The 27,378-nt window shown below is 42.4% G+C and overlaps 1 protein-coding gene across 1 annotated transcript in view; it reads left to right on the plus strand.

Annotated features, from left to right (window-relative positions):
• SMARCA2 (SWI/SNF related, matrix associated, actin dependent regulator of chromatin, subfamily a, member 2) overlaps positions 1 to 27,378 on the plus strand; it is a 1,314,671-nt gene that overhangs the window by 258,266 nt on the left and 1,029,027 nt on the right. Inside the window, exon 4 of the mRNA XM_053702540.1 lies at positions 7,962 to 8,321. Within this exon, the coding sequence (XP_053558515.1) occupies positions 7,962 to 8,321 (360 nt within the window). The remainder of the gene's footprint in view (positions 1 to 7,961; positions 8,322 to 27,378) is intronic.

Here is a 27,378-nt window from a genome sequence, read left to right on the forward strand (position 1 = left end):
TCCCCCTGAGAGTGTCCTGTTTGCATGTAACCTCAATAAAAAGGAGGCTGTGTGCTCCAGCACATCAGACCTATGTTGACCCTCTAACTTGAAGCTTTGACTCATGTTTGTAGGATACAGCTTATATCACTACAGGGATTGCTATGTTTCTTCTGTTATGTGTGATCAGTCCACGGGTCATCATTACTTCTGGGATATTATCTGCTCCCCTACAGGAAGTGCAAGAGGATTCACCCAGCAGAGTTGCTCAAAGTCTAACTTCTCTGAAGCTGACTGCTTGGAAATTGAACGCTTGATTTTATCAAAACGTGGTTTTTCTGAGTCGGTTATTGATACCCTGATACAGGCTAGGAAGCCTGTTACCAGAAAGATTTACCATAAAATATGGCGTAAATACCTATTCTGGTGTGAATCCAAAGATTACTCCTGGAGTAAGGTTAGGATTCCTAGGATATTGTCTTTTCTACAAGAAGGTTAGAAAAGGGTTTATCGGCTAGCTCATTAAAGGGACAGATCTCAGCTCTGTCCATCTTGTTACACAGGCGTCTGTCAGAAAATTCAGACATCCAGGCTTTTTGTCAGGCTTTAGCTAGGATCAAGCCTGTGTTTAAAACTGTTGCTCCGCCATGGAGTTTAAACTTAGTTCTTAACGTTTTACAGGGTGTTCCGTTTGAACCCCTTCATTCCATTGATATAAAATTGTTATCTTGGAAAGTTCTATTTTTAATGGCTATTTCCTCGGCTCGAAGAGTCTCTGAGTTATCAGCCCTACATTGTGATTCTCCTTATCTGATCTTTCACTCAGACAAGGTAGTTCTGCGTACTAAACCTGGGTTCTTACCTAAGGTTGTTTCTAACAGGAATATTAATCAAGAGATTGTTGTTCCATCCTTGTGTCCAAATCCTTCTTCAAAGAAGGAACGTCTTCTACACAATCTGGATGTAGTTCGTGCCCTCAAGTTCTACTTGCAGGCAACTAAAGATTTTCGCCAAACTTCTTCCCTGTTTGTCGTTTATTCTGGACAGAGGAGAGGTCAAAAAGCTTCTGCTACCTCTCTCTCTTTTTGGCTTCGTAGCATAATACGTTTAGCCTATGAGACTGCTGGACAGCAGCCTCCTGAAAGAATTACAGCTCATTCCACTAGAGCTGTGGCTTCCACTTGGGCCTTTAAGAATGAGGCCTCTGTTGAACAGATTTGCAAGGCTGCAACTTGGTCTTCGCTTCATACTTTTTCCAAATTTTACAAATTTGACACTTTTGCTTCTTCGGAGGCTATTTTTGGGAGAAAGGTTCTTCAGGCAGTGGTTCCTTCTGTATAATGAGCCTGCCTATCCCTCCCGTCATCCGTGTACTTTTGCTTTGGTATTGGTATCCCAGAAGTAATGATGACCCGTGGACTGATCACACATAACAGAAGAAAACATAATTTATGCTTACCTGATAAATTCCTTTCTTCTGTTGTGTGATCAGTCCACGGCCCGCCCTGTTTTTTAAGGCAGGTAAATATTTTTTAAATTATAATTCAGTCACCACTACACCCTTGGTTTCTCCTTTCTCGTTGGTCCTTGGTCGAATGACTGGAGGTGACGTAGAGGGGAGGAGCTATATAGCAACTCTGCTGGGTGAATCCTCTTGCACTTCCTGTAGGGGAGCAGATAATATCCCAGAAGTAATGATGACCCGTGGACTGATCACACAACAGAAGAAAGGAATTTATCAGGTAAGCATAAATTATGTTTTTTCATACTCCCTTAGCTACAGGGATTGCTACAGAAGGAAGAGGTTCACCTACTGGAGCCTGGTCGTAGGTCCAGGGCGCAGAGCAGACGGCGAGATACCAGCCCAGCAGCGGTGGTTCATAGAGTCTGCATTACTTATGGTGGCTATGCAGCAGTTATAGAGTCTACGGTGCTGCTGCTCCTTTGGTGAGCGCTAGGAGCATCCTTTTCTACGGTCCAACTTCCAGCCAGCCTGGAGGCAACCGTAACATTTGGCGGCAGCGGTGGGATCGCGTCCTAGCGCAAGGAGCAGCACCACAACAGCACTGGTATCGTAGGAGAGTAATTGAGGGCAACGCTAGCCACTGCGCAGCGTCCCTACCTACAGCAGCATGGAGCTGACAAGACACTGGTCAGAACCCTGTGAAGAGCACCTCAACCTGATCCGTCGCTATGAGGGCGCTGATTTCGTTCCAGAGGTAAAGAGGCGGCTAGTCCGATATGGTCCAGACCCTGCGCAGGAGGTAGTCAGTCGCCTCATCCGGGAATTGGCTACTGAGAACGAAGCGGCACGAGCCTTTGAGCGCCAACTGTGGAGTTTGGGGGTATGGACACCTGCTCTCCAGCGAGAAAATGAGTTACAGGGGGCAGAGACAGTTGGTCCTGTCCCCCAGCAGCAGAGTGAATTGCAGGGAATTGGGAACCCAGACTCCATTCCCCAGCGGCAGGCTGAGTTACAGGGGGCAGAGACAGTTGGTCCTGTCCCCCAGCAGCAGAGGAATATGCAGGGAATTGTGAGCCCAGACTCCATTCCCCAGCGGCTGGAAGTATGTAAGGGAGAGGAGAGCAGCGACCTCCCTCCCCAGCGGCAGTATACTGTGCAGAGGGAAGAGACAACCAGTCTCCTTCCCCAACCAGAGATACCAGAGGCAGCAGGCCTCATAGACTGGTCCTGTGAGGACCCCCAGCAGGCAGGTGGAGATGGGACCGCAGTCTCTCTACCGGCCCTACAGGGATGCTGGGCAGGCGGCCCAGATCCCCAGCGACAGACCCAGCTACAGGGAGGGGAGAGCATCAACCTCCCTCCCCAGCTGGAGTGTGCCTTCCAGGGAGAGGAGACAACCGGTCTCTCTCCCCAGCCGCAGCATGTTCCACAGGAAGCGGAGAGCATCGACCTCCCTTCCCAACGGCCACCGGAGTATCAGGAGGAGGAGGTAAGCCAATCTCCCCCTCCCCAGCTAACTCCTAACTTGGGCCCAGGGTTAACAGTGGAGATGTTAACCCCCACTGACCCCCACGTTCCCTTTGCCACCGGGCAGGACTATGCCCCCATTCCCCCAGCAGAAGAGCTGGCATCAGGACAGAGCGCTGCTGGCCTCTGCCCTACAGACCCCCTTGTTACAGGACTGGCCTGCAAACCCCTCACCCCAGCAGAAGCGCTGGCACCAGGGCAGAGTGCCGCTGGCCTCTGCCCCCCAAGTACCCTCAGCTATTTGCCCAGCTGCGCCAGGAAGGCAGAGGATGCTACACTTTCATCCTATAACCTGGAACCTACAGGCCAGTGCTACTTGTTGTGGGGGGGGCTGCTTTGCTGCTAGTGTTTATTTGTGGGTGGGTTGCGAGACTAACTTAGGCACTGACCGATAGAAGGTCAGGTGCCTGGTTAGTCTCCCTCCAAAATGGGAGATATGTTACAAACTGCTATTTGTGACTGGCCCTTTAAATGGAAGGTTGCCCTGCTTCCCTGGATTTTGGAGAAGCCTATTTGCCAGCCTCCTTCCTCATGACTATGGCCCCTGGAAGATTGTGCCCCTGAGAGTATATTGACTTTTGTTGGGTGTGTGTGGCCCTTTGGGAACCGTCTGGGGACATATTGTGACTTTGGTGAACAATGCCCCCTTTAAGACTATGTCCCCAGACCTGTGAAATGACTTGTCCCTGGCTTTCTCCCACTTGGTTCAGTTTCATTGTGTGCCATTAAGAGTTAAATTTTGTTCAGCTTCAAGAAACCTATTCTAAATACAAGTCTGCTGGGATCAGCTCTAATTAGGTTTAGTGATAAACTTTCCCATTGTCTAATCAGACTAGTATTGATAAGGTGGACTGCATTGTTTTATTGTGTGTAATGTTATCTGCTGAAGTAAATGTTGTGGCCTGTCAAAGGGAGTGTCTCTCTATCTAATATCAAATGTGTGATGGGGGATTTTATGCCTCCCCCTGAGAGTGTCCTGTTTGCATGTAACCTCAATAAAAAGGAGGCTGTGTGCTCCAGCACATCAGACCTATGTTGACCCTCTAACTTGAAGCTTTGACTCATGTTTGTAGGATACAGCTTATATCACTACAGGGATTGCTATGTTTTTCATACTCCCTTAGCTACAGGGATTGCTACAGAAGGAAGAGGTTCACCTACTGGAGCCTGGTCGTAGGTCCAGGGCGCAGAGCAGACGGCGAGATACCAGCCCAGCAGCGGTGGTTCATAGAGTCTGCATTACTTATAGTGGCTACGCAGCAGTTATAGAGTCTACGGTGCTGCTGCTCCTTTGGTGAGCGCTAGGAGCATCCTTTTCTACGGTCCAACTTCCAGCCAGCCTGGAGGCAACCGTAACAGGAACAAATTCCTGAGTTATTTCCCAAGTAACATGTCTATAATTGGAGTTCGAAATCAGCTCCCTAATTTTGCGATGCACGTGCCGTATTCCAGCTTGGCTGGTAAGGGGCAGGTTAAGGCTTCTTTGAAATTTATTTTGTCCAAATTTCTTTGATTTTATTCCAGCAAGGCTAACACTTTCTTTAATTGTGTTTCTGTCCTATATATTTTGGGTACTGTTGAAGCATGGCTGGGCACCCATGGGGTTCAAGCGCTGCTCAGACCTGGAATCTTCTGGGGTATTTCTTCCAGTTCCTTTTGAGGAACCGGGTTTTGGAGTTTTATTCAAACTATTTTGCCTTTTTATGGTCTTTGATAGCATTATTTGTTTTCATTAGATACAATAAATGCATATTTTCATTTTTCTGTTTTCATTCAGATTATTTTCTGAGGATGCGGAATCTCATATGATTCACTTACTCTTCAGGACATAGTTAGAGGATCTTCTTTTCTAAAGCTCTTGATTCCTCACACAAGGGTCACCTTTTTTAGGTTTCCAGATAGTTTGTGTCACTGTCCTTGTCTCTATCAGACAAGGGATAATGTTATTGGGTTCCGTCTATCGGTACCTTTAGTCTCTATTATTTCCTTCAGTTGCTATATATGCATAGAAGTTTTAGGTCTTATGGCCACAGCATTGGATTCAATTCCCTTTGCTCATTTTCTCTAGAAAGAACCTTTCCAGTCTTTTATAAGTGTTGTTTCTTCAAGAACATGGTTGGAGGATCAATTTACCAAAAAGTTCGTTTGATTCCTCAGACAAGGGTAACCTTTTTAGGTTTCCTGATAGATTCAGTGTTCTTGATTCTGTCTCTGACGGACAAGAGGCGTCTGAAATTGGTTTCAACTTATCAAAACCTTCAGTCTCAATCATTCCCTTCGGTAGCCTTATGCATGCAAATTCTAGGTCTTATGACTGCTGCATTGGACGCGATTCCCTTTGCTCGTTTTCACATGCGACCTCTTCAGCTCTGTATGCTGAACCAGTGGTGCAGGGATTATACAAAGATATCTCAATTAATATCTTTAAAACCGATTGTTCGACACTCTCTGACGTGGTGGACAGATCACCATTGTTTACTTCAGGGGGCTTCTTTTTGTTCTTCCAACCTAGACTGTGATCTCAACAGATGCAAATCTGACAGGTTGGGGAGCTGTATGGGGGTTTCTGACAGCACAAGGGGTTTGGGAATCTCAGGAGGTGAGATTACCAATCAACATTTTTGGAACTCCGTGCAATTTTCAGAGCTCTTCAGTCGTAACCTCTTCTAAAGAGAGAGTCGTTCATTTGTTTCTAGACGGACGATGTCACAACCGTGGCATATGTCAATCATCAAGGAGGAACTCACAGTCCTCTGGCTATGAAAGAAGTCTCTCGAATTCTTGTATGGGCGGAATCCAGCTCCTGTCTAATTTCTGCGGTTCATATCCCAGGTATAGACAATTGGGAAGCGGATTATCTCAGTCGCCAAACACTACATCCGGGCGAATGGTTTTTTTCACCCAGAGGTATTTCTTCAGATTGTTCAAATATGGGGACTTCCAGAAATAGACCTGATGGCTTCTCATCTAAACAAGAAGCTTCCCAGGTATCTGTCCAGATCCTGGGATCCTCAGGCGGAAGCAGTGGATGCATTGTCACTTCCTTGGAAGTATCATCCTCCTTATATCTTTCCGCCTATAGTTCTTTTTCCAAGATTCTAAAGGAACGTTCGTTTATTCTGCTGGTGGCTCCAGCATGGCCTCACAGGTTTTGGTATGCGGATCTTGTCCGGATGGCCACTTGCCAACCGTGGACTCTTCCGTTAAGACCAGACCTTCTATCGCAAGGTCCTTTTTTCCATCAGGTTCTCAAATCCTTAAATTTGAAGGTATGGAGATTGAACGCTTGATTCTCAATCATAGAGGTTTCTCTGACTCTGTGATTAATACTATGTTACAGGCTCGTAAAACTGTATCTAGGAAGATATATTATCGAGTCTGGAAGATTTTCATTTCTTGGTGTTTTTCTCATCATTTTTCTTGGCATTCTTTTAGAATTCCTAGAATTTTTACAGTTTCTTCAGGATGGTTTGGATAAGGTTTGTCTGCAAGTTCCTTGAAAGGTCAAATCTCTGCTCTTTCTGTTCTTTTTCACAGAAATATTGCTAGTCTTCCTGATATTCATTGTTTTGTACAAGCTTTGGCTCGTATAAAACCTGTTATTAAGTCAATCTCTCCTCCTTGGAGTTTGAATTTGGTTCTGGGGGCTCTTCAAGCTCCTCCGTTTGAACCTATGCATTCGCTGGACATTAAATTACTTTCTTGGAAAGTTTTGTTTCTTTTGGCCATCTCTTCTGCCAGAAGAGTTTCTGAATTATCTGCTCTTTCTTGTGAGTCTCCTTTTCTGATTTTTCATCAGGATAAGGCGGTGTTGCGAACTTCTTTTAAATTTTTACCTAAGGTTGTGAATTCTAACAACATTAGTAGAGAAATTGTGGTTCCTTCATTGTGTCCTAATCCTAAGAATTCTAAGGAAAACTTGTTGCATTCTTTGGATGTAGTTAGAGCTTTGGAATATTATGTTGAAGCTACTAAGGATTTCCGAAAGACTTCTAGTCTATTTGTTATCTTTTCCGGTTCTAGGAAAGGTCAGAAGGCTTCTGCCATTTCTTTGGCATCTTGGTTAAAATCTTTTTTTCATCATGCCTATGTCGAGTCGGGTAAAACTCTGCCTCAAAGGATTACAGCTCATTCTACTAGGTCAGTTTCTACTTCCTGGGCGTATAGGAATGAAGCTTCAGTTGATCAGATTGGCAAAGCAGCCACTTGGTCTTCTTTGCATACTTTTACTAAATTCTACCATTTTGATGTGTTTTCTTCTTCTGAAGCAGTTTTTGGTAGAAAAGTACTTCAGGCAGCTGTTTCAGTTTGATTCTTCTGCTTATAATTTCAGTTTTTTTCATTATAAGATTTAAACTTTATTTTGGGTGTGGATTATTTTCAGCGGAATTGGCTGTCTTTATTTTATCCCTCCCTCTCTAGTGACTCTTGCGTGGAAGATCCACATCTTGGGTAGTCATTATCCCATAAGTCACTAGCTCATGGACTCTTGCTAATTACATGAAAGAAAACATAATTTATGTAAGAACTTACCTGATAAATTCATTTCTTTCATATTAGCAAGAGTCCATGAGGCCCACCCTTTTGTGGTGGTTATGATTTTTTTGTATAAAGCACAATTTTTCCAATTCCTTATTTATTATGCTTTCACACTTTTTTCTTATCACCCCACTTCTTGGCTATACGTTAAACTGATTTGTGGGTGTGGTGAGGGGTGTATTTATAGGCATTTTGAGGTTTGGGAAACTTTGCCCCTCCTGGTAGGAATGTATATCCAATACGTCACTAGCTCATGGACTCTTGCTAATATGAAAGAAATGAATTTATCAGGTAAGTTCTTACATAAATTATGTTTTTTATATAGTGTGTCACATTATCTTATGATGACAATGGCTAAGTGATGTGACATGTTACATTTTGATGTGTTTTTTATTTTTTTTATTTGATCATTCATAACAAAGTAACGCTTTCTGCATTCATATTTTTTCAGGCTATTTGTCTCCACATCCTTCTCCTTTGGGTGCACCCGAGCATGTATCCAGTCCTATGTCAGGAGGAGGTCCAACACCACCACAGATTCCAGCTACTCAACCAGGACTCATGATGCAAGGAGACCCCCAAGCTATAGGTCAGCCCAACCGGGGCCCATCACCATTCAGTCCTGTCCAGCTTCATCAGCTCAGAGCTCAAATCTTAGCTTATAAGATGTTGGCTAGAGGACAGCCTTTATCTGAAAATCTGCAGCTTGCAGTCCAGGGAAAAAGGACCCTGCCGGGTATACAGCAGCAGCAACAACAACCCCAACAGTCGCAACAGCAGCAATCCCCTGCTAATTACAGCAGACCTTCTAGTAAGTGACTACATTGATGACTATGGAATTATCCCACACACATAATCCATGCTGACAAAGAAAATACAATAAACACAATTCACTTGTTATATTGTTTATTTCATTAAAATCTTAAATTAGTTTTAAAAAGGGACATTGCAGAATTACAAAAAGTTCAGAGAAGGGCCACATAACTAATAAAGCGAATTGGAGAGAGGTTAGCCAAATTGCCTACTCTACTCTAGAAAAAAATGCCTTTGTGAGGTGATATAATTACTTTATATAAATATATTTAAGACCCAGATTTATTCCATAGTAGTTGTTTGTGACAATAGGTCACAATTTAAGACTAAAGGAAAGGAGATTTAATGTCCAGTAACGTAAACTTTTGTTTTAGGTTAGAGAAATCAAATTGTGGGATACCTCGTCTTTCAGCCCCATCTTCTATGTTACTATGTTTATCATTTTGAGGACTTTACTAGACATTTGGTACTGTATCTCCTTTAACTGAAAACCAAAATGTATGCTTATCTGATGAATTAATTTATTTGATGTTGGCAAGAGCCAACGAGCCATTAGTCCTGGGATTCAACTCCTAGCCACTAGGAGTAAGCAAAGACACACAACAGTCCCAAGAGCTTTCAATCCATCCTACCTCTCCGGTATCTCAGTCTAACCTATAGCCAAGAAAGGAGAAATAAAAACAAAAGTACGAAATGTCAAAGCAGGGTAAATGAGATGCACACTAGAACTGCCACAAATTGAAAGTATAAATATGGGCGGTTCTCGTGGATTCTCTTACTGCATTGAAATAAATTAATTTATCAGGTAAGTATAAATTTTGTTTTATTTCCTAAGGTGGCAAAGAGTCTACATGCTATTTCTCCTGGTATCTAATACCCAAGTTGTGCACTCTGTGAATTTCACACTTTGCCTTTATAGGAGACATCGCCTTGAGGGTACCGAGTTTCCTGTAGTGATTCAAACAGACCATAAAAACCTGACCTATCTGCAGATAGTCCAAAGATGTAACACAAGAGAGGCCCGATGGGCATTATTTTTCACTTGTTTTAATTTCTTTGTAACATATATTCCTGTTAATTCAAACACCAAGGCTGAGGTCTCTCCAATTTCTCTGTGAGGATCCTTGTTCTACTCCTACTTATATCATACCTCCTGAACACATTATAGCACAACTTTTTACTGATCTGCAAAGAAATCTATTTACTGTTCAAACACAAATCCCTTCTAATCTACAAGTACCCAAGGAGTTTTGTAAAGAAGTGTTGCAATTGGCTCATGGACATAAGACATCTTGACATCTGGGTGTTAAACAGACCACTCTATGTTTGGAACCTATTGTTTGGTGGCCTACCTTGAAACAAGACATCATTACCTATTCTTAAAGCCTGTTGCTTCTTTGCTGCCATTAAGACACCTCTTTTAGCCCCCAAGGTTTACTTCAACCATTATCAATTCCTCCTAATCCTTGGACCCATATAAGTATGGACTTTATCATTGATCTGCCTGCATGCCTGTCGGGACAATACAGTCATCTGGGTGATTGTGGACAGATTTTCTAAACAGGCACATTTCATTTCTCTAAAAATGTTTCCCACAGCTCCTCATTTTGTATTGTCCTTTATTATTATTATTATTATTATTATTATTATTATTATTATTATTATTATTATTATTGGTTATTTGTAGAGCGCCAACAGATTCTGCAGCGCTAAAGTGTAATTCGGTTACATGGCATTGCAGAAGAAATTGTCTCAGACAGTGGTCCTCAATTTGTCTCTGCTTTCTGGAGAGTGATTTGCAAACATCTGGGCATTAAACATTCACTTTCTTCAGGGTACCATCCTCAATCACACTGCCAGACTAAGAGAGTGAATCAGGATTTAGAGACCTGCCTAGGAGCTTAAGTAAATGCTGCACATGGCAACTAGAGTGATATGCTACATTTGGATGAACTGGCACACAATTATCCTGCCTATCATTTCACTTGATGCCAGAATAACAAGACTACTGGCCAGACAGTAGGAGTGATAGGCGGTATCTGTAGGCAGGCTGAAATTACGTTTTTGCACACTCATATAGAATCATGTGAAGAACTGACCATTCTAGGCTTTTTATTGTATTGCTTTTTATTGTATGATATTTGACTGATTTGTCTATGAGTTTCAGTTGTGGTCAGTCTTATTTTACTCTCACCAAATATAAACTTTTTTGGCTGTGTGTGAAATTATGCTTTTATGAAGGGAAGAGGAAGTGAGCGTGAAGATCTTATATGGAGTAAGAAACTGCAGTGGAGTAGGAAATATTTTTTTTCCCTCTGTCTTTAGAATTGATAGGAGTAGTACATTTTCATTTTATATATCTTATATGTAAGACTATTGGACCAGGTTTTTCGTCTCCCCCCAGCGATCCCCATGACACGAGGGGGAGGGGCAAAAGAGGAGGACAACAATTGAGATATACTCTAAAGAGAGGGAGGGGACAAAACAAATATCAGTCACAGTAGAAGGAATGACTGCAATAGGCCCCCCACTCACCTTAAGGACAGAGATAGAGTTTCTGATAACAATGTAATTAACTTAACCAGTTATCAGTTGAGTAGATCAGAGTTGCAAGTAATAAGCTATGGACTCGGATTTGTACCTACGAGTAGGTTTAACCTTTTCCAAACCCTGGTTGACATAAATAGCCTTATCCGTACATTTACTTTAAAAAAACATTTTCAAACATCTAATGAGAATATGACTAATGATATGACTCACATTGTAACACAGAATGATACGTATGTTCAGGGTATATCAGAACAACCCTTTCTTCTGTTAAGTGTGATCAGTCCACGGGTCATCATTACTTGTGGGATATTAACTGCTCCCCTACAGGAAGTGCAAGAGGATTCACCCAGCAGAGTTGCTATATAGCTCCTCCCCTCTACGTCACCTCCAGTCATTCTCTTGCACCCAACGACTAGATAGGATGTGTGAGAGGACTATGGTGATATATTTAGTTTTTATATCTTCAATCAAAAGTTTGTTATTTTATAATAGCACCGGAGTGTGTTATTCCTTCTCTGGTAGAATTTGAAGAAGAATCTACCTGAGTTTTTCTATGATTTTAGCCGGAGTAGTTAAGATCATATTGCTGTTTCTCGGCCATCTGAGGAGTGAGGTAAACTTCAGATCAGGGGACAGCAGGCAGATTAATCTGCAAAGAGGTATGTAGCAGTTTATTATTTCTTTCATGTAATTAACAAGAGTCCATGAGCTAGTGACGTATGGGATATACATTCCTACCAGGAGGGGCAAAGTTTCCCAAACCTTAAAATGCCTATAAATACACCCCTCACCACACCCACAAATCAGTTTTACAAACTTTGCCTCCAAGGGAGGTGGTGAAGTAAGTTTGTGCTAGATTCTACGTTGATATGCGCTCCGCAGCAAGTTGGAGCCCGGTTTTCCTCTCAGCGTGCAGTGAATGTCAGAGGGATGTGAAGAGAGTATTGCCTATTGAATGCAGTGATCTCCTTCTACGGGATCTATTTCATAAGGTTCTCTGTTATCGGTCGTAGAGATTAATCTCTTACCTCCCTTTTCAGATCGACGATATACTCTTATATTTACCATTTCCTCTACTGATTCTCGTTTCAGTACTGGTTTGGCTTTCTACAAACATGTAGATGAGTGTCCTGGGGTAAGTAAGTCTTATTTTCTGTGACACTCTAAGCTATGGTTGGGCACTTTATTTATAAAGTTCTAAATATATGTATTCAAACATTTATTTGCCTTGACTCAGAATGTTCAACTTTCCTTATTTCCAGACAGTCAGTTTCATATTTGGGATTATGCTTTAAATTATCATATTTTTTCTTACCTCAAAAATTTGACTTTTTTCCCTGTGGGCTGTTAGGCTCGCGAGGGCTGAAAATGCTTCATTTTATTGCGTCATTCTTGGCGCGGACTTTTTTGGCGCAAAAATTCTTTTCCGTTTCCGGCGTCATACGTGTCGCCGGAAGTTGCGTCATTTTTGACGTTATTTTGCGCCAAAAATGTCGGCGTTCCGGATGTGGCGTCATTTTTGGCGCCAAAAGCATTTAGGCGCCAAATAATGTGGGCGTCTTATTTGGCGCCAAAAAATATGGGCGTCGCTTTTGTCTCCACATTATTTCAGTCTCATTTTTCATTTGCTTCTGGTTGCTAGAAGCTTGATGTTTGGCATTTTTTTCCCATTCCTGAAACTGTCTTATAAGGAATTTGATCTATTTTGCTTTATATGTTGTTTTTTCTCTTACATATTGCAAGATGTCTCACGTTGCATCTGAGCCAGAAGATACTACAGGAAAACCACTGCCTGCTGGATCTACCAAAGCTAAGTGTATCTGCTGTAAACTTTTGGTAGCTATTCCTCCAGCTGTTGTTTGTAATAATTGTCATGACAAACTTGTTAAAGCAGATAATATTTCCTTTAGTGATGTACCATTGCCTGTTGCAGTTCCCTCAACATCTAAGGTGCAGAATGTTCCTGATAACATAAGAGATTTTGTTTCTGAATCCATAAAGAAGGCTTTGTCTGTTATTTCTCCTTCTAGTAAACGTAAAAAGTCTTTTAAATCTTCTCTCTCTACAGATGAATTTTTAAATGAACACCATCATTCTGATTCTTTGGACTCTTCTGGTTCAGAGGATTCTATCTCAGAGATTGATGCTGATAAATCTTCATATTTATTTAAGATGGAATTTATTCGCTCTTTACTTAAAGAAGTACTAATTGCTTTAGAAATAGAGGATTCTAGTCCTCTTGATACTAATTCTATACGTTTGGATAAGGTTTTTAAAGCTCCTGCGGTTATTCCAGAAGTCTTTCCTGTTCCTAATGCTATTTCTGCAGTAATTTCTAAGGAATGGGATAAATTGGGTAATTCATTTACTCCTTCTAAACGTTTTAAGCAATTATATCCTGTTCCGCCTGACAGGTTAGAATTTTGGGACAAAATCCCTAAAGTTGATGGGGCTATTTCTACCCTTGCTAAACGTACTACCATTCCTACGTCAGATGGTACCTCGTTTAAGGATCCTTTAGATAGAAAAATTGAATCTTTTCTAAGAAAAGCTTATCTATGTTCAGGTAATCTTCTTAGACCTGCTATATCATTGGCTGATGTTGCTGCAGCTTCAACTTTTTGGTTGGAAACTCTAGCGCAACAAGTAACAAATCGTGATTCTCATGATATTATTATTCTTCTCCAGCATGCTAATAATTTCATCTGTGATGCCATTTTTGATATTATTAGAGTTGATGTTAGGTTTATGTCTCTGGCTATCTTAGCCAGAAGAGCTTTATGGCTTAAGACCTGGAATGCTGATATGGCTTCTAAATCAACTCTACTTTCCATTTCTTTCCAGGGAAACAAATTATTTGGTTCTCAGTTGGATTCTATTATTTCAACTGTTACTGGTGGGAAAGGAACTTTTTTACCACAGGATAAAAAGTCTAAAGGTAAAAACAGGGCTAACAATCGTTTTCGTTCCTTTCGTTTCAACAAAGAACAAAAGCCTGATCCTTCGTCCTCAGGAGCAGTTTCAGTTTGGAAACCATCTCCAGTCTGGAATAAATCCAAGCCTGCTAGAAAGGCAAAGCCTGCTTCTAAGTTCACATGAAGGTACGGCCCTCATTCCAGTTCAGCTGGTAGGGGGCAGGTTACGTTTTTTCAAAGAAATTTGGATCAATTCTGTTCACAATCTTTGGATTCAGAACATTGTTTCAGAAGGGTACAGAATTGGTTTCAAGATGAGACCTCCTGCAAAGAGATTTTTTCTTTCCCATGTCCCAGTAAATCCAGTGAAAGCTCAAGCATTTCTGAATTGTGTTTCAGATCTAGAGTTGGCTGGAGTAATTATGCCAGTTCCAGTTCCGGAACAGGGGATGGGGTTTTATTCAAATCTCTTCATTGTACCAAAGAAGGAGAATTCCTTCAGACCAGTTCTGGATCTAAAATTATTGAATCGTTATGTAAGGATACCAACGTTCAAGATGGTAACTGTAAGGACTATATTGCCTTTTGTTCAGCAAGGGAATTATATGTCCACAATAGATTTACAGGATGCATATCTGCATATTCCGATTCATCCAGATCATTATCAGTTCCTGAGATTCTCTTTTCTAGACAAGCATTACCAATTTGTGGCTCTACCGTTTGGCCTTGCTACAGCTCCAAGAATTTTCACAAAGATTCTCGGTGCCCTTCTGTCTGTAATCAGAGAACAGGGTATTGTGGTATTTCCTTATTTGGACGATATCTTGGTACTTGCTCAGTCTTTACATTTAGCAGAGTCTCATACGAATCGACTTGTGTTGTTTCTTCAAGATCATGGTTGGAGGATCAATTTACCAAAAAGTTCTTTGATTCCTCAAACAAGGGTAACCTTTCTGGGTTTCCAGATAGATTCAGTGTCCATGACTCTGTCTTTAACAGACAAGAGACGTCTAAAATTGATTACAGCCTGTCGAAACCTTCAGTCTCAATCATTCCCTTCGGTAGCCTTATGCATGGAAATTCTAGGTCTTATGACTGCTGCATCGGACGCGATCCCCTTTGCTCGTTTTCACATGCGACCTCTTCAGCTCTGTATGCTGAACCAATGGTGCAGGGATTACACGAAGATATATCAATTAATATCTTTAAAACCGATTGTTCGGCACTCTCTAACGTGGTGGACAGATCACCTTCGTTTAATTCAGGGGGCTTCTTTTGTTCTTCCGACCTGGACTGTAATTTCAACAGATGCAAGTCTCACAGGTTGGGGAGCTGTGTGGGGATCTCTGACGGCACAAGGAGTTTGGGAATCTCAGGAGGTGAGATTACCGATCAATATCTTGGAACTCCGTGCAGTTTTCAGAGCTCTTCAGTTTTGGCCTCTTCTGAAGAGAGAATCGTTCATTTGTTTTCAGACAGACAATGTCACAACTGTGGCATACATCAATCATCAAGGAGGGACTCACAGTCCTCTGGCTATGAAAGAAGTATCTCGAATTTTGGTTTGGGCAGAATCCAGCTCCTGTCTAATCTCTGCGGTTCATATCCCAGGTGTAGACAATTGGGAAGCGGATTATCTCAGTCGCCAAACGTTGCATCCGGGCGAATGGTCTCTTCACCCAGAGGTATTTCTTCAGATTGTTCAAATGTGGGGGCTCCCAGAGATAGATCTGATGGCCTCTCATCTAAACAAGAAACTTCCCAGGTATCTGTCCAGATCCCGGGATCCTCAGGCGGAGGCAGTGGATGCATTATCACTTCCTTGGAAGTATCATCCTGCCTATATCTTTCCGCCTCTAGTTCTTCTTCCAAGAGTAATCTCCAAGATTCTGAGGGAATGCTCGTTTGTTCTGCTAATAGCTCCGGCATGGCCTCACAGGTTTTGGTATGCGGATCTTGTCCGGATGGCATCTTGCCAACCATGGACTCTTCCGTTAAGACCAGACCTTCTGTCACAAGGTCCTTTTTTCCATCCGGATCTGAAATCCTTAAATTTAAAGGTATGGAGATTGAACGCTTGATTATTGGTCATAGAGGTTTCTCTGACTCCGTGATTAATACTATGTTACAGGCTCGTAAATCTGTATCTCGAGAGATATATTATAGAGTCTGGAAGACTTATATTTCTTGGTGTCTTTCTCATCATTTTTCTTGGCATTCTTTTAGAATACCGAGAATTTTACAGTTTCTTCAGGATGGTTTAGATAAGGGTTTGTCCGCAAGTTCTTTGAAAGGACAAATCTCCGCTCTTTCTGTTCTTTTTCACAGAAAGATTGCTATTCTTCCTGATATTCATTGTTTTGTACAAGCTTTGGTTCGTATAAAACCTGTCATTAAGTCAATTTCTCCTCCTTGGAGTTTGAATTTGGTTCTGGGAGCTCTTCAAGCTCCTCCGTTTGAACCTATGCATTCATTGGACATTAAATTACTTTCTTGGAAAGTTTTGTTCCTTTTGGCCATCTCTTCTGCTAGAAGAGTTTCTGAATTATCTGCTCTTTCGTGTGAGTCTCCTTTTCTGATTTTTCATCAGGATAAGGCGGTGTTGCGAACTTCTTTTGAATTTTTACCTAAAGTTGTGAATTCCAACAACATTAGTAGAGAAATTGTGGTTCCTTCATTATGTCCTAATCCTAAGAATTCTAAGGAGAAATCATTGCATTCTTTGGATGTTGTTAGAGCTTTGAAATATTATGTTGAAGCTACGAAATCTTTCCGTAAGACTTCTAGTCTATTTGTTATCTTTTCCGGTTCTAGGAAAGGCCAGAAAGCTTCTGCCATTTCTTTGGCATCTTGGTTGAAATCTTTAATTCATCTTGCCTATGTTGAGTCGGGTAAAATTCCGCCTTAGAGAATTACAGCTCATTCTACTAGGTCAGTATCTACTTCCTGGGCGTTTAGGAATGAAGCTTCGGTTGACCAGATCTGCAAAGCAGCAACTTGGTCCTCTTTGCATACTTTTACTAAATTCTACCATTTTGATGTGTTTTCTTCTTCTGAAGCAGTTTTTGGTAGAAAAGTTCTTCAGGCAGCGGTTTCAGTTTGAATCTTCTGCTTATGTTTTTTGTTAAACTTTATTTTGGGTGTGGATTATTTTCAGCAGGAATTGGCTGTCTTTATTTTATCCCTCCCTCTCTAGTGACTCTTGTGTGGAAAGATCCACATCTTGGGTAGTCATTATCCCATACGTCACTAGCTCATGGACTCTTGTTAATTACATGAAAGAAAACATAATTTATGTAAGAACTTACCTGATAAATTCATTTCTTTCATATTAACAAGAGTCCATGAGGCCCACCCTTTTTTGTGGTGGTTATGATTTTTTTGTATAAAGCACAATTATTCCAATTCCTTATTTTATATGCTTCGCACTTTTTTTCTTATCACCCCACTTCTTGGCTATTCGTTAAACTGATTTGTGGGTGTGGTGAGGGGTGTATTTATAGGCATTTTAAGGTTTGGGAAACTTTGCCCCTCCTGGTAGGAATGTATATCCCATACGTCACTAGCTCATGGACTCTTGTTAATATGAAAGAAATGAATTTATCAGGTAAGTTCTTACATAAATTATGTTTTTCTGACATGGAATTGATGAGAAAATCCTGCCATACCGTTATAATGTAAACTCAGCCTTGAATGCAGTAGATGTAGCTGATATCAGGCTGTCATGTATGTATATTTTACACTTCAGTTTTCTGGGAAATGGTACTTCTCTGGCTTTTAAACTGTATACATAGACTTAACCTATTTTGCAGGGACTTGCAATAGGTTTTAAATGACAATTAATTATTGAGGTAAAATGTTTTTTCTTCTGTTATGTGTGATCAGTCCACGGGTCATCATTACTTCTGGGATATAACTCCTCCCCAACAGGAAATGCAAGAGGATTCACCCAGCAGAGCTGCATATAGCTCCTCCCCTCTACGTCAGTCCCAGTCATTCTCTTGCACCCAACGACTAGATAGGATGTGTGAGAGGACTATGGTGATTATACTTAGTTTTTATGACTTCAATCAAAAGTTTGTTATTTTATAATAGCACCGGAGCGTGTTATTACTTCTCTGGCAGACTTTGAGGAAGAATCTACCAGAGTTTTTACTATGATTTTAACCGGAGTAGTTAAGATCATATTGCTGTTCTCGGCCATCTGAGGGAGGTAAAAGCTTCAGATCAGGGGACAGGGGCAGATGAATCTGCATTGAGGTATGTAGCAGTTTTTATTTTCTGAATGGAATTGATGAGAAAATCCTGCTATACCGTTATAATGACATGTATGTATACACTTCAGTATTCTGGGAATGGTACTTCACCGGAACTACTCTGTTAAAGGTCACTAATCTTTTTAATAAGTATTATATCATGTTAAACGTTTTTGCTGGAATGTAGAATCGTTTACATTGCTGAGGTACTGAGTAAATAAATGTTTGGGCTTTATTTTCCACTTGGCAGTAGTTTGCTTTGAATTGTGACAGTTTCGTTTCTCTTCACTGCTGTGTGTGAGAGGGAGGGGCCGTTTTTGGCGCTCTTTGCTACGCATCAACAATTTCCAGTCAGCTATTATTATTTTTCCTGCATGATCCGGTTCATCTCTGACAGATCTCAGGGGTCTTCAAACTTCTTGAAGGGAGGTACATTCTCTCAGCAGAGCTGTGAGAATTTTTTATATTGACTGTGGATAAAGACGTTACTCAATAATTTTTATGTCAAATAAAACCTTTGCTAAAAGTTGTATTGTTTTAAAGTTGATGCTATAACTGTTTCTCAGTTCATTATCTCAACTGTCATTTAATCGTTTAAGTACCTCTTTGAGGCACAGTACGTTTTTGCTAAAAAAGATTATAACCAGGTTGCAAGTTATTGCTAGTGTGTTAAACATGTCTGACTCAGAGGAAGATATCTGTGTCATTTGTTCCAATGCCAAGGTGGAGCCCAATAGAAATTTATGTACTAACTGTATTGATGCTACTTTAAATAAAAGTCAATCTGTACAATGTGAACAAATTTCACCAATCTGCGAGGGGAGAGTTATGCCGACTAACTCGCCTCACGCGGCAGTACCTGCATCTCCCGCCCGGGAGGTGCGTGATATTATGGCGCCTAGTACATCTGGGCGGCCATTACAGATAACATTACAAGATATGGCTACTGTTATGACTGAAGTTTTGTCTAAATTACCAGAACTAAGAGGCAAGCGTGATCACTCTGGGGTGAGAACAGAGTGCGCTGACAATACTAGGGCCATGTCTGATACTGCGTCACAGCTTGCAGAGCATGAGGACGGAGAGCTTCATTCTGTGGGTGACGGTTCTGATCCAAACAGATTGGATTCAGATATTTCAAATTTTAAATTTAAATTGAAGAACCTCCGTGTATTACTAGGGGAGGTCTTAGCAGCTCTCAATGATTGTAACACCGTTGCAATACCAGAGAAACTATGTAGGTTGGATAAATACTTTGCGGTACCGGCGAGTACTGACGTTTTTCCTATACCTAAGAGATTAACTGAAATTGTTACTAAGGAGTGGGATAGACCCGGTGTGCCGTTCTCACCCCCTCCAATATTTAGAAAGATGTTTCCAATAGACGCCACCACTCGGGACTTATGGCAAACGGTCCCTAAGGTGGAGGGAGCAGTTTCTACTCTAGCTAAGCGTACCACTATCCCGGTGGAGGATAGCTGTGCTTTTTCAGATCCAATGGATAAAAAATTAGAGGGTTACCTTAAGAAAATGTTTGTTCAACAAGGTTTTATTTTGCAACCCCTTGCATGTATCGCGCCGATTACGGCTGCGGCAGCATTTTGGATTGAGTCTCTGGAAGAGAACCTTAGTTCATCTACGCTAGACGACATTATGGACAGGCTTAGAGTCCTTAAACTAGCTAATTCATTCATTTCGGAGGCCGTAGTACATTTAACCAAACTTACGGCTAAGAACTCAGGATTCGCCATACAGGCACGTAGGGCACTGTGGCTAAAATCCTGGTCAGCTGATGTTACTTCTAAGTCCAAATTACTTAATATACCTTTCAAGGGGCAGTCCTTATTTGGGCCCGGTTTGAAAGAAATTATCGCTGACATTACAGGAGGTAAGGGCCACGCCCTACCTCAAGACAAAGCCAAAGCTAAGGCTAGACAGTCTAATTTTCGTCCCTTTCGGAATTTCAAAACAGGAGCAGCATCAACCTCCACTGCACCAAAACAGGAAGGAGCTGTTGCTCGTTACAGGCAAGGCTGGAAGCCCAACCAGTCCTGGAACAAGGGCAAACAGGCCAGGAAACCTGCTGCTGCCCCAAAGACAGCATGAACCGAGAGCCCCCGATCCGGGACCGGATCTAGTGGGGGGCAGACTTTCTCTCTTCGCCCAGGCCTGGGCAAGAGATGTTCAGGATCCCTGGGCGCTAGAGATCATATCTCAGGGATACCTTCTAGACTTCAAATTATCTCCCCCAAGAGGGAGATTTCATCTGTCAAGATTGTCAACAAACCAGATAAAGAAAGAAGCGTTTCTACGCTGTGTACAAGATCTGTTATTAATGGGAGTGATCCATCCGGTTCCGCGGTCGGAACAAGGACAAGGGTTCTACTCAAACCTGTTTGTGGTTCCCAAAAAAGAGGGAACTTTCAGACCAATCTTAGATTTAAAGATTCTAAACAAATTCCTAAGAGTTCCATCGTTCAAAATGGAAACTATTCGGACAATCTTGCCCATGATCCAAAAGGGTCAGTACATGACCACAGTGGATTTAAAAGATGCTTACCTTCACATACCGATCCACAAAGATCATCACCGGTATCTACGGTTTGCCTTCCTAGACAGGCACTACCAGTTTGTAGCTCTTCCATTCGGATTGGCTACGGCCCCAAGAATCTTCACAAAGATTCTAGGTGCCCTCCTGGCGGTACTAAGACCGCGAGGGATTTCGGTAGCTCCGTACCTAGACGACATTCTAATACAAGCTTCAAGCTTTCAAACTGCCAAGTCTCATACAGAGTTAGTTCTGGCATTTCTAAGGTCGCATGGATGGAAAGTGAACGAAAAGAAGAGTTCTCTTTTTCCTCTCACAAGAGTTCCATTCTTGGGGACTCTTATAGATTCTGTAGAAATGAAGATTTACCTGACAGAGGACAGGTTAACAAAGCTTCAAGATGCATGCCGTGTCCTTCATTCCATTCAACACCCGTCAGTAGCTCAATGCATGGAGGTGATCGGCTTAATGGTAGCGGCAATGGACATAGTACCTTTTGCACGCCTACACCTCAGACCGCTGCAATTATGCATGCTAAGTCAGTGGAATGGGGATTACTCAGATTTGTCCCCTACTCTGAATCTGAATCAAGAGACCAGAAATTCTCTTCTATGGTGGCTTCATCGGCCACACCTGTCCAGGGGGATGCCATTCAGCAGGCCAGACTGGACAATTGTAACAACAGACGCCAGCCTACTAGGTTGGGGCGCTGTCTGGAATTCTCTGAAGGCTCAGGGATTATGGAATCAGGAGGAGAGTCTCCTTCCAATAAACATTCTGGAATTGAGAGCAGTTCTCAATGCCCTTCTGGCTTGGCCCCAATTAACAACTCGGGGGTTCATCAGGTTTCAGTCGGACAATATCACGACTGTAGCTTACATCAACCATCAGGGAGGGACAAGAAGCTCCCTAGCAATGATGGAAGTATCAAAGATAATTCGATGGGCAGAGTCTCACTCTTGCCACCTGTCAGCAATCCACATCCCGGGAGTGGAGAACTGGGAGGCGGATTTCTTGAGTCGCCAGACTTTTCATCCGGGGGAGTGGGAACTTCATCCGGAGGTCTTTGCCCAAATACTTCGACGTTGGGGCAAACCACAGATAGATCTCATGGCGTCTCGCCAGAACGCCAAGCTTCCTCACTACGGGTCCAGATCCAGGGATCCGGGAGCGGTTCTGATAGATGCTTTGACAGCACCTTGGAACTTCGGGATGGCTTATGTGTTTCCACCCTTCCCGCTGCTTCCTCGATTGATTGCCAAAATCAAACAGGAGAGAGCATCAGTGATTCTAATAGCACCTGCATGGCCACGCAGGACTTGGTATGCAGATCTAGTGGACATGTCATCCTGTCCGCCTTGGTCTCTACCTCTAAGACAGGACCTTCTGATACAGGGTCCGTTCAAACATCAAAATCTAACTTCTCTGAAGCTGACTGCTTGGAAATTGAACGCTTGATTTTATCAAAACGTGGTTTTTCTGAGTCGGTTATTGATACCCTGATACAGGCTAGGAAGCCTGTTACCAGAAAGATTTACCATAAAATATGGCGTAAATACCTATACTGGTGTGAATCCAAACGTTACTCCTGGAGTAAGGTTAGGATCTCTAGGATCTTGTCCTTTCTACAAGAAGGCTTAGAAAAGGGTTTATCGGCTAGTTCATTAAAGGGACAGATTTCAGCTCTGTCCATCTTGTTACACAGGCGTCTGTCAGAAAATCCAGACGTCCAGGCCTTTTGTCAGGCTTTAGCTAGGATCAAGCCTGTGTTTAAAGCTGTTGCTCCACCATGGAGTTTAAACTTAGTTCTTAACGTTTTACAGGGTGTTCCGTTTGAACCCCTTCATTCCATTGATATAAAATTGTTATCTTGGAAAGTTCTGTTTTTAATGGCTATTTCCTCGGCTCGAAGAGTCTCTGAGTTATCAGCATTACATTGTGATTCTCCTTATCTGATTTTTCACTCAGACAAGGTAGTTCTGCGTACTAAACCTGGGTTCTTACCTAAGGTAGTTACTAACAGGAATATCAATCAAGAGATTGTTGTTCCATCCTTGTGTCCAAATCCTTCTTCAAAGAAGGAACGTCTTCTACACAATCTGGATGTAGTTCGTGCCCTCAAGTTCTACTTGCAGGCAACTAAAGATTTTCGTCAAACTTCTTCCCTGTTTGTCGTTTATTCTGGACAGAGGAGAGGTCAAAAAGCTTCTGCTACCTCTCTCTCTTTTTGGCTTCGTAGCATAATACGTTTAGCCTATGAGACTGCTGGACAGCAGCCTCCTGAAAGAATTACAGCCCACTCCACTAGAGCTGTGGCTTCCACTTGGGCCTTTAAGAATGAGGCCTCTGTTGAACAGATTTGCAAGGCTGCAACTTGGTCTTCGCTTCATACTTTTTCCAAATTTTACAAATTTGATACTTTTGCTTCTTCGGAGGCTATTTTTGGGAGAAAGGTTCTTCAGGCAGTGGTTCCTTCTGTATAATGAGCCTGCCTATCCCTCCCGTCATCCGTGTACTTTTGCTTTGGTATTGGTATCCCAGAAGTAATGATGACCCGTGGACTGATCACACATAACAGAAGAAAACATAATTTATGCTTACCTGATAAATTCCTTTCTTCTGTTGTGTGATCAGTCCACGGCCCGCCCTGTTTTTAAGGCAGGTAAATATTTTTTAAATTATACTCCAGTCACCACTTCACCCTTGGTTACTCCTTTCTCGTTGATTCTTGGTCGAATGACTGGGACTGACGTAGAGGGGAGGAGCTATATGCAGCTCTGCTGGGTGAATCCTCTTGCATTTCCTGTTGGGGAGGAGTTATATCCCAGAAGTAATGATGACCCGTGGACTGATCACACAACAGAAGAAAGGAATTTATCAGGTAAGCATAAATTATGTTTTTGCTGGCATGTAAAAACGTTTTTTTCTCTGAGGTACTGGGTGAAAAAATGTTTTGGGCACTTTTTTTCCACTTGGCAATAGTTTTGATTTAAATTAGAGCAGTTCACTGATCCCTCTCACTGTTATGTGTGTGGGGGAGGGGCCATTTTGGTGCTTTCACTATGCATCAGAAAAACTCAGTCAGAGGTTCATTTTCTTCCTGCATGATCCGGTTCATCTCTACAGAGTTCAGGGATCTCAAGAGTCTTTTTTGAGGGAAGTAATCATACAGCAGAGCTGTGCTGATTGTATTGACTGTGATATAAAAAACGTTTATTTGTGTATTTTTTTTCTGCTGCCTGGGTTAGTTATCATTTGCTGAGGGGAACAATCCTTTGCTAAAACTGTATATTCTGACAAAGATTGATGCTATAACTTAATTATTTTATCTGTTATAATATTTTTCTGTGCTTCTTAAAGGCACAGTTCGTTTTCATATTATTTGTAAATTACTTTGAAAAGTATTTCCAAGTTGCTGTTTATTTGCTAGTGTGTTAAACATGTCTGATTCAGAGGAAGATATCTGTGCTATATGTGTTAATGCCAAAGTGGAGCCCAATAGAAATTTATGTACTAAATGTATTGATGCTACTTTAAAAAATAGTCAATCTGTACAAATTGAACATATTTCACCAAACAACGAGGGGAGAGTTATGCCAACTAACTCGCCTCACGTGTCAGTACCTGCATCTCCCGCTCAGGAGGTGCGTGATATTGTAGCGCCGAGTGCATCTGGGCGGCCATTACAAATCACATTACAAGATATGGCTACTGTTATGACTGAAGTTTTGGCTAAACTACCAGAACTAAGAGGTAAACGTGATCACTCTGGGATGAGAACAGAGTGCGCTGATAATGCAAGGGCCATGTCTGATACTGCGTCACAGTTTGCAGAACATGAAGACGGAGAGCTTCATTCTGTGGGTGACGGTTCTGATCCAAATAAACTGGACTCAGACATTTCAAATTTTAAATTTAAGCTTGAGAACCTCCGTGTGTTACTAGGGGAGGTATTAGCGGCTCTGAATGATTGTAACACAGTTGCAATCCCAGAAAAAATGTGTAGGTTGGATAAATATTTTGCGGTACCGACGAGTACTGACGTTTTTCCTATACCTAAGAGACTTACTGACATTGTTACTAAGGAGTGGGATAGACCCGGTGTGCCTTTCTCACCCCCTCCTATATTCAGAAAAATGTTTCCAATAGACGCCGCCACACGGGACTTATGGCAAATGGTCCCTAAGGTGGAGGGAGCAGTTTCTACTTTAGCTAAGCGTACCACTATCCCAGTGGAGGATAGCTGTGCTTTTTCAGATCCAATGGATAAAAAAGTAGAGGGTTACCTTAAGAAAATGTTTGTTCAACAAGGGTTTATATTGCAACCTCTTGCATGTATTGCGCCTGTCACGGCTGCAGCAGCATTTTGGTTTGAGTCTCTGGAAGAGACACTTCAATCATCCACACTAGATGACATCACACACAAACTTAAATTCCTTAAGTTAGCTAATTCATTTATTTCAGATGCCGTAGTACATTTAACTAAACTTGCGGCTAAAAATTCAGGATTCGCCATTCAGGCACGCAGAGCTCTGTGGCTAAAATCCTGGTCAGCTGATGTTTCGTCTAAATCTAAATTGCTTAATATTCCTTTCAAAGGGCAGACCTTATTCGGGCCCGGCTTGAAAGAGATTATTGATGACATTACAGGAGGTAAAGGTCATGCCCTGCCTCAGGACAAGGCCAAAGCCAAGGCTAGACAGTCCAATTTTCGTTCCTTTCGTAATTTCAAAGCAGGAGCAGCATCAACTTCCTCTGCACCAAAACAGGAAGGAGCTGTTGCTCGCTACAGACAAGGCTGGAAACCTAACCAGTCCTGGAACAGGGGCAAACAGGCCAGAAAACCTGCTGCTGCCCCTAAGACAGCATGAATTGAGGGCCCCCGATCCGGGACCGGATCTAGTGGGGGGCAGACTTTCCCTCTTCGCCCAGGCTTGGGCAAGAGATGTTCAGGATCCCTGGGCGTTAGAGATCATATCTCAGGGATACCTTCTGGACTTCAAATCCTCTCCCCCAAGAGGGAGATTTCATCTGTCAAGGTTGTCAACAAACCTAACAAAGAAGGAAGCGTTTCTACGCTGCGTACAAGATCTTTTATTAATGGGAGTGATCCATCCAGTTCCGCGGTTGGAACAAGGACAAGGGTTTTACTCAAATCTGTTTGTAGTTCCCAAAAAAGAGGGAACCTTCAGGCCAATCTTGGATTTAAAGATCCTAAACAAATTCCTAAGAGTTCCATCGTTCAAGATGGAAACTATTCGAACAATTTTGCCCATGATCCAAGAGGGTCAGTACTTGACCACAGTGGATTTAAAGGATGCTTACCTTCACATACCGATTCACAGAAGTCATTACCGGTATCTAAGGTTTGCCTTTTTAGACAGGCATTACCAGTTTGTAGCTCTTCCATTCGGACTGGCTACGGCTCCAAGAATCTTCACAAAGGTTCTGGGCACTCTTCTGGCGGTACTAAGACCGCGAGGAATTTCAGTAGCTCCGTACTTAGACGACATACTGATACAAGCTTCAAGCTTTCAAACTGCCAAATCTCATACAGAGATAGTACTGGCATTTCTAAGGTCGCATGGATGGAAAGTGAACGAAGAGAAAAGTTCTCTCTTTCCACTCACAAGAGTTCCCTTCCTGGGGACTCTGATAGATTCTGTAGAAATGAAGATTTACCTGACAGAGGACAGGTTAACAAAACTTCAAAGTGCATGCCGTGTCCTTCATTCCATTCAAGAGACCAGAAATTCTCTTCTATGGTGGCTTTATCGGCCACATCTGTCCAGGGGAATGCCATTCAGCAGGCCAGACTGGTCAATTGTAACAACAGACGCCAGCCTACTAGGTTGGGGCGCTGTCTGGAATTCTCTGAAGGCTCAGGGACTATGGAATCAGGAGGAGAGTCTTCTTCCAATAAACATTCTGGAATTGAGAGCAGTCCTCAATGCTCTTCTGGCTTGGCCCCAGTTAGCAACTCGGGGGTTCATCAGGTTCCAGTCGGACAACATCACGACTGTAGCTTATATCAACCATCAGGGAGGGACAAGAAGCTCCCTAGCAATGATGGAAGTATCGAAGATAATTCGCTGGGCAGAGTCTCACTCTTGCCACCTGTCTGCAATCCACATCCCGGGAGTGGAGAACTGGGAGGCGGATTTCTTAAGTCGTCAGACTTTTCATCCGGGGGAGTGGGAACTTCATCCAGAGGTCTTTGCCCAAATACTTCGACGTTGGGGCAAACCAGAGATAGATCTCATGGCGTCTCGACAGAACGCCAAGCTTCCGCGCTACGGGTCCAGATCCAGGGATCCGGGAGCGGTTCTGATAGATGCCTTGACAGCACCATGGACCTTCAGGATGGCTCATGTGTTTCCACCTTTCCCGATGCTTCCTCGATTGATTGCCAGAATCAAACAGGAGAAAGCATCAGTGATTCTAATAGTGCCTGCATGGCCACGCAGGACTTGGTATACAGATCTGGTGGACATGTCATTCTGTCCACCTTGGTCGTTACCTCTGAAACAGGACCTTCTGATTCAGGGTCCTTTCAAACATCAAAATCTAACTTCTCTGAAGCTGACTGCTTGGAAATTGAACGCTTGATCTTATCAAAGCGTGGTTTGTCAGTTATTGATACCTTAATACAGGCTAGGAAGCCTGTTACCAGAAAGATTTACCATAAAATATGGCGTAAATACCTATATTGGTGCGAATCCAAAGGTTACTCTTGGAGTAAGGTTAGGATTCCTAGGATATTGTCTTTTCTACAAGAAGGTTTAG

The sequence above is a fragment of the Bombina bombina genome, chromosome 2 (genome assembly GCF_027579735.1).
Source record: "Bombina bombina isolate aBomBom1 chromosome 2, aBomBom1.pri, whole genome shotgun sequence".
Classification (NCBI taxonomy): Eukaryota; Metazoa; Chordata; class Amphibia; order Anura; family Bombinatoridae; genus Bombina; species Bombina bombina.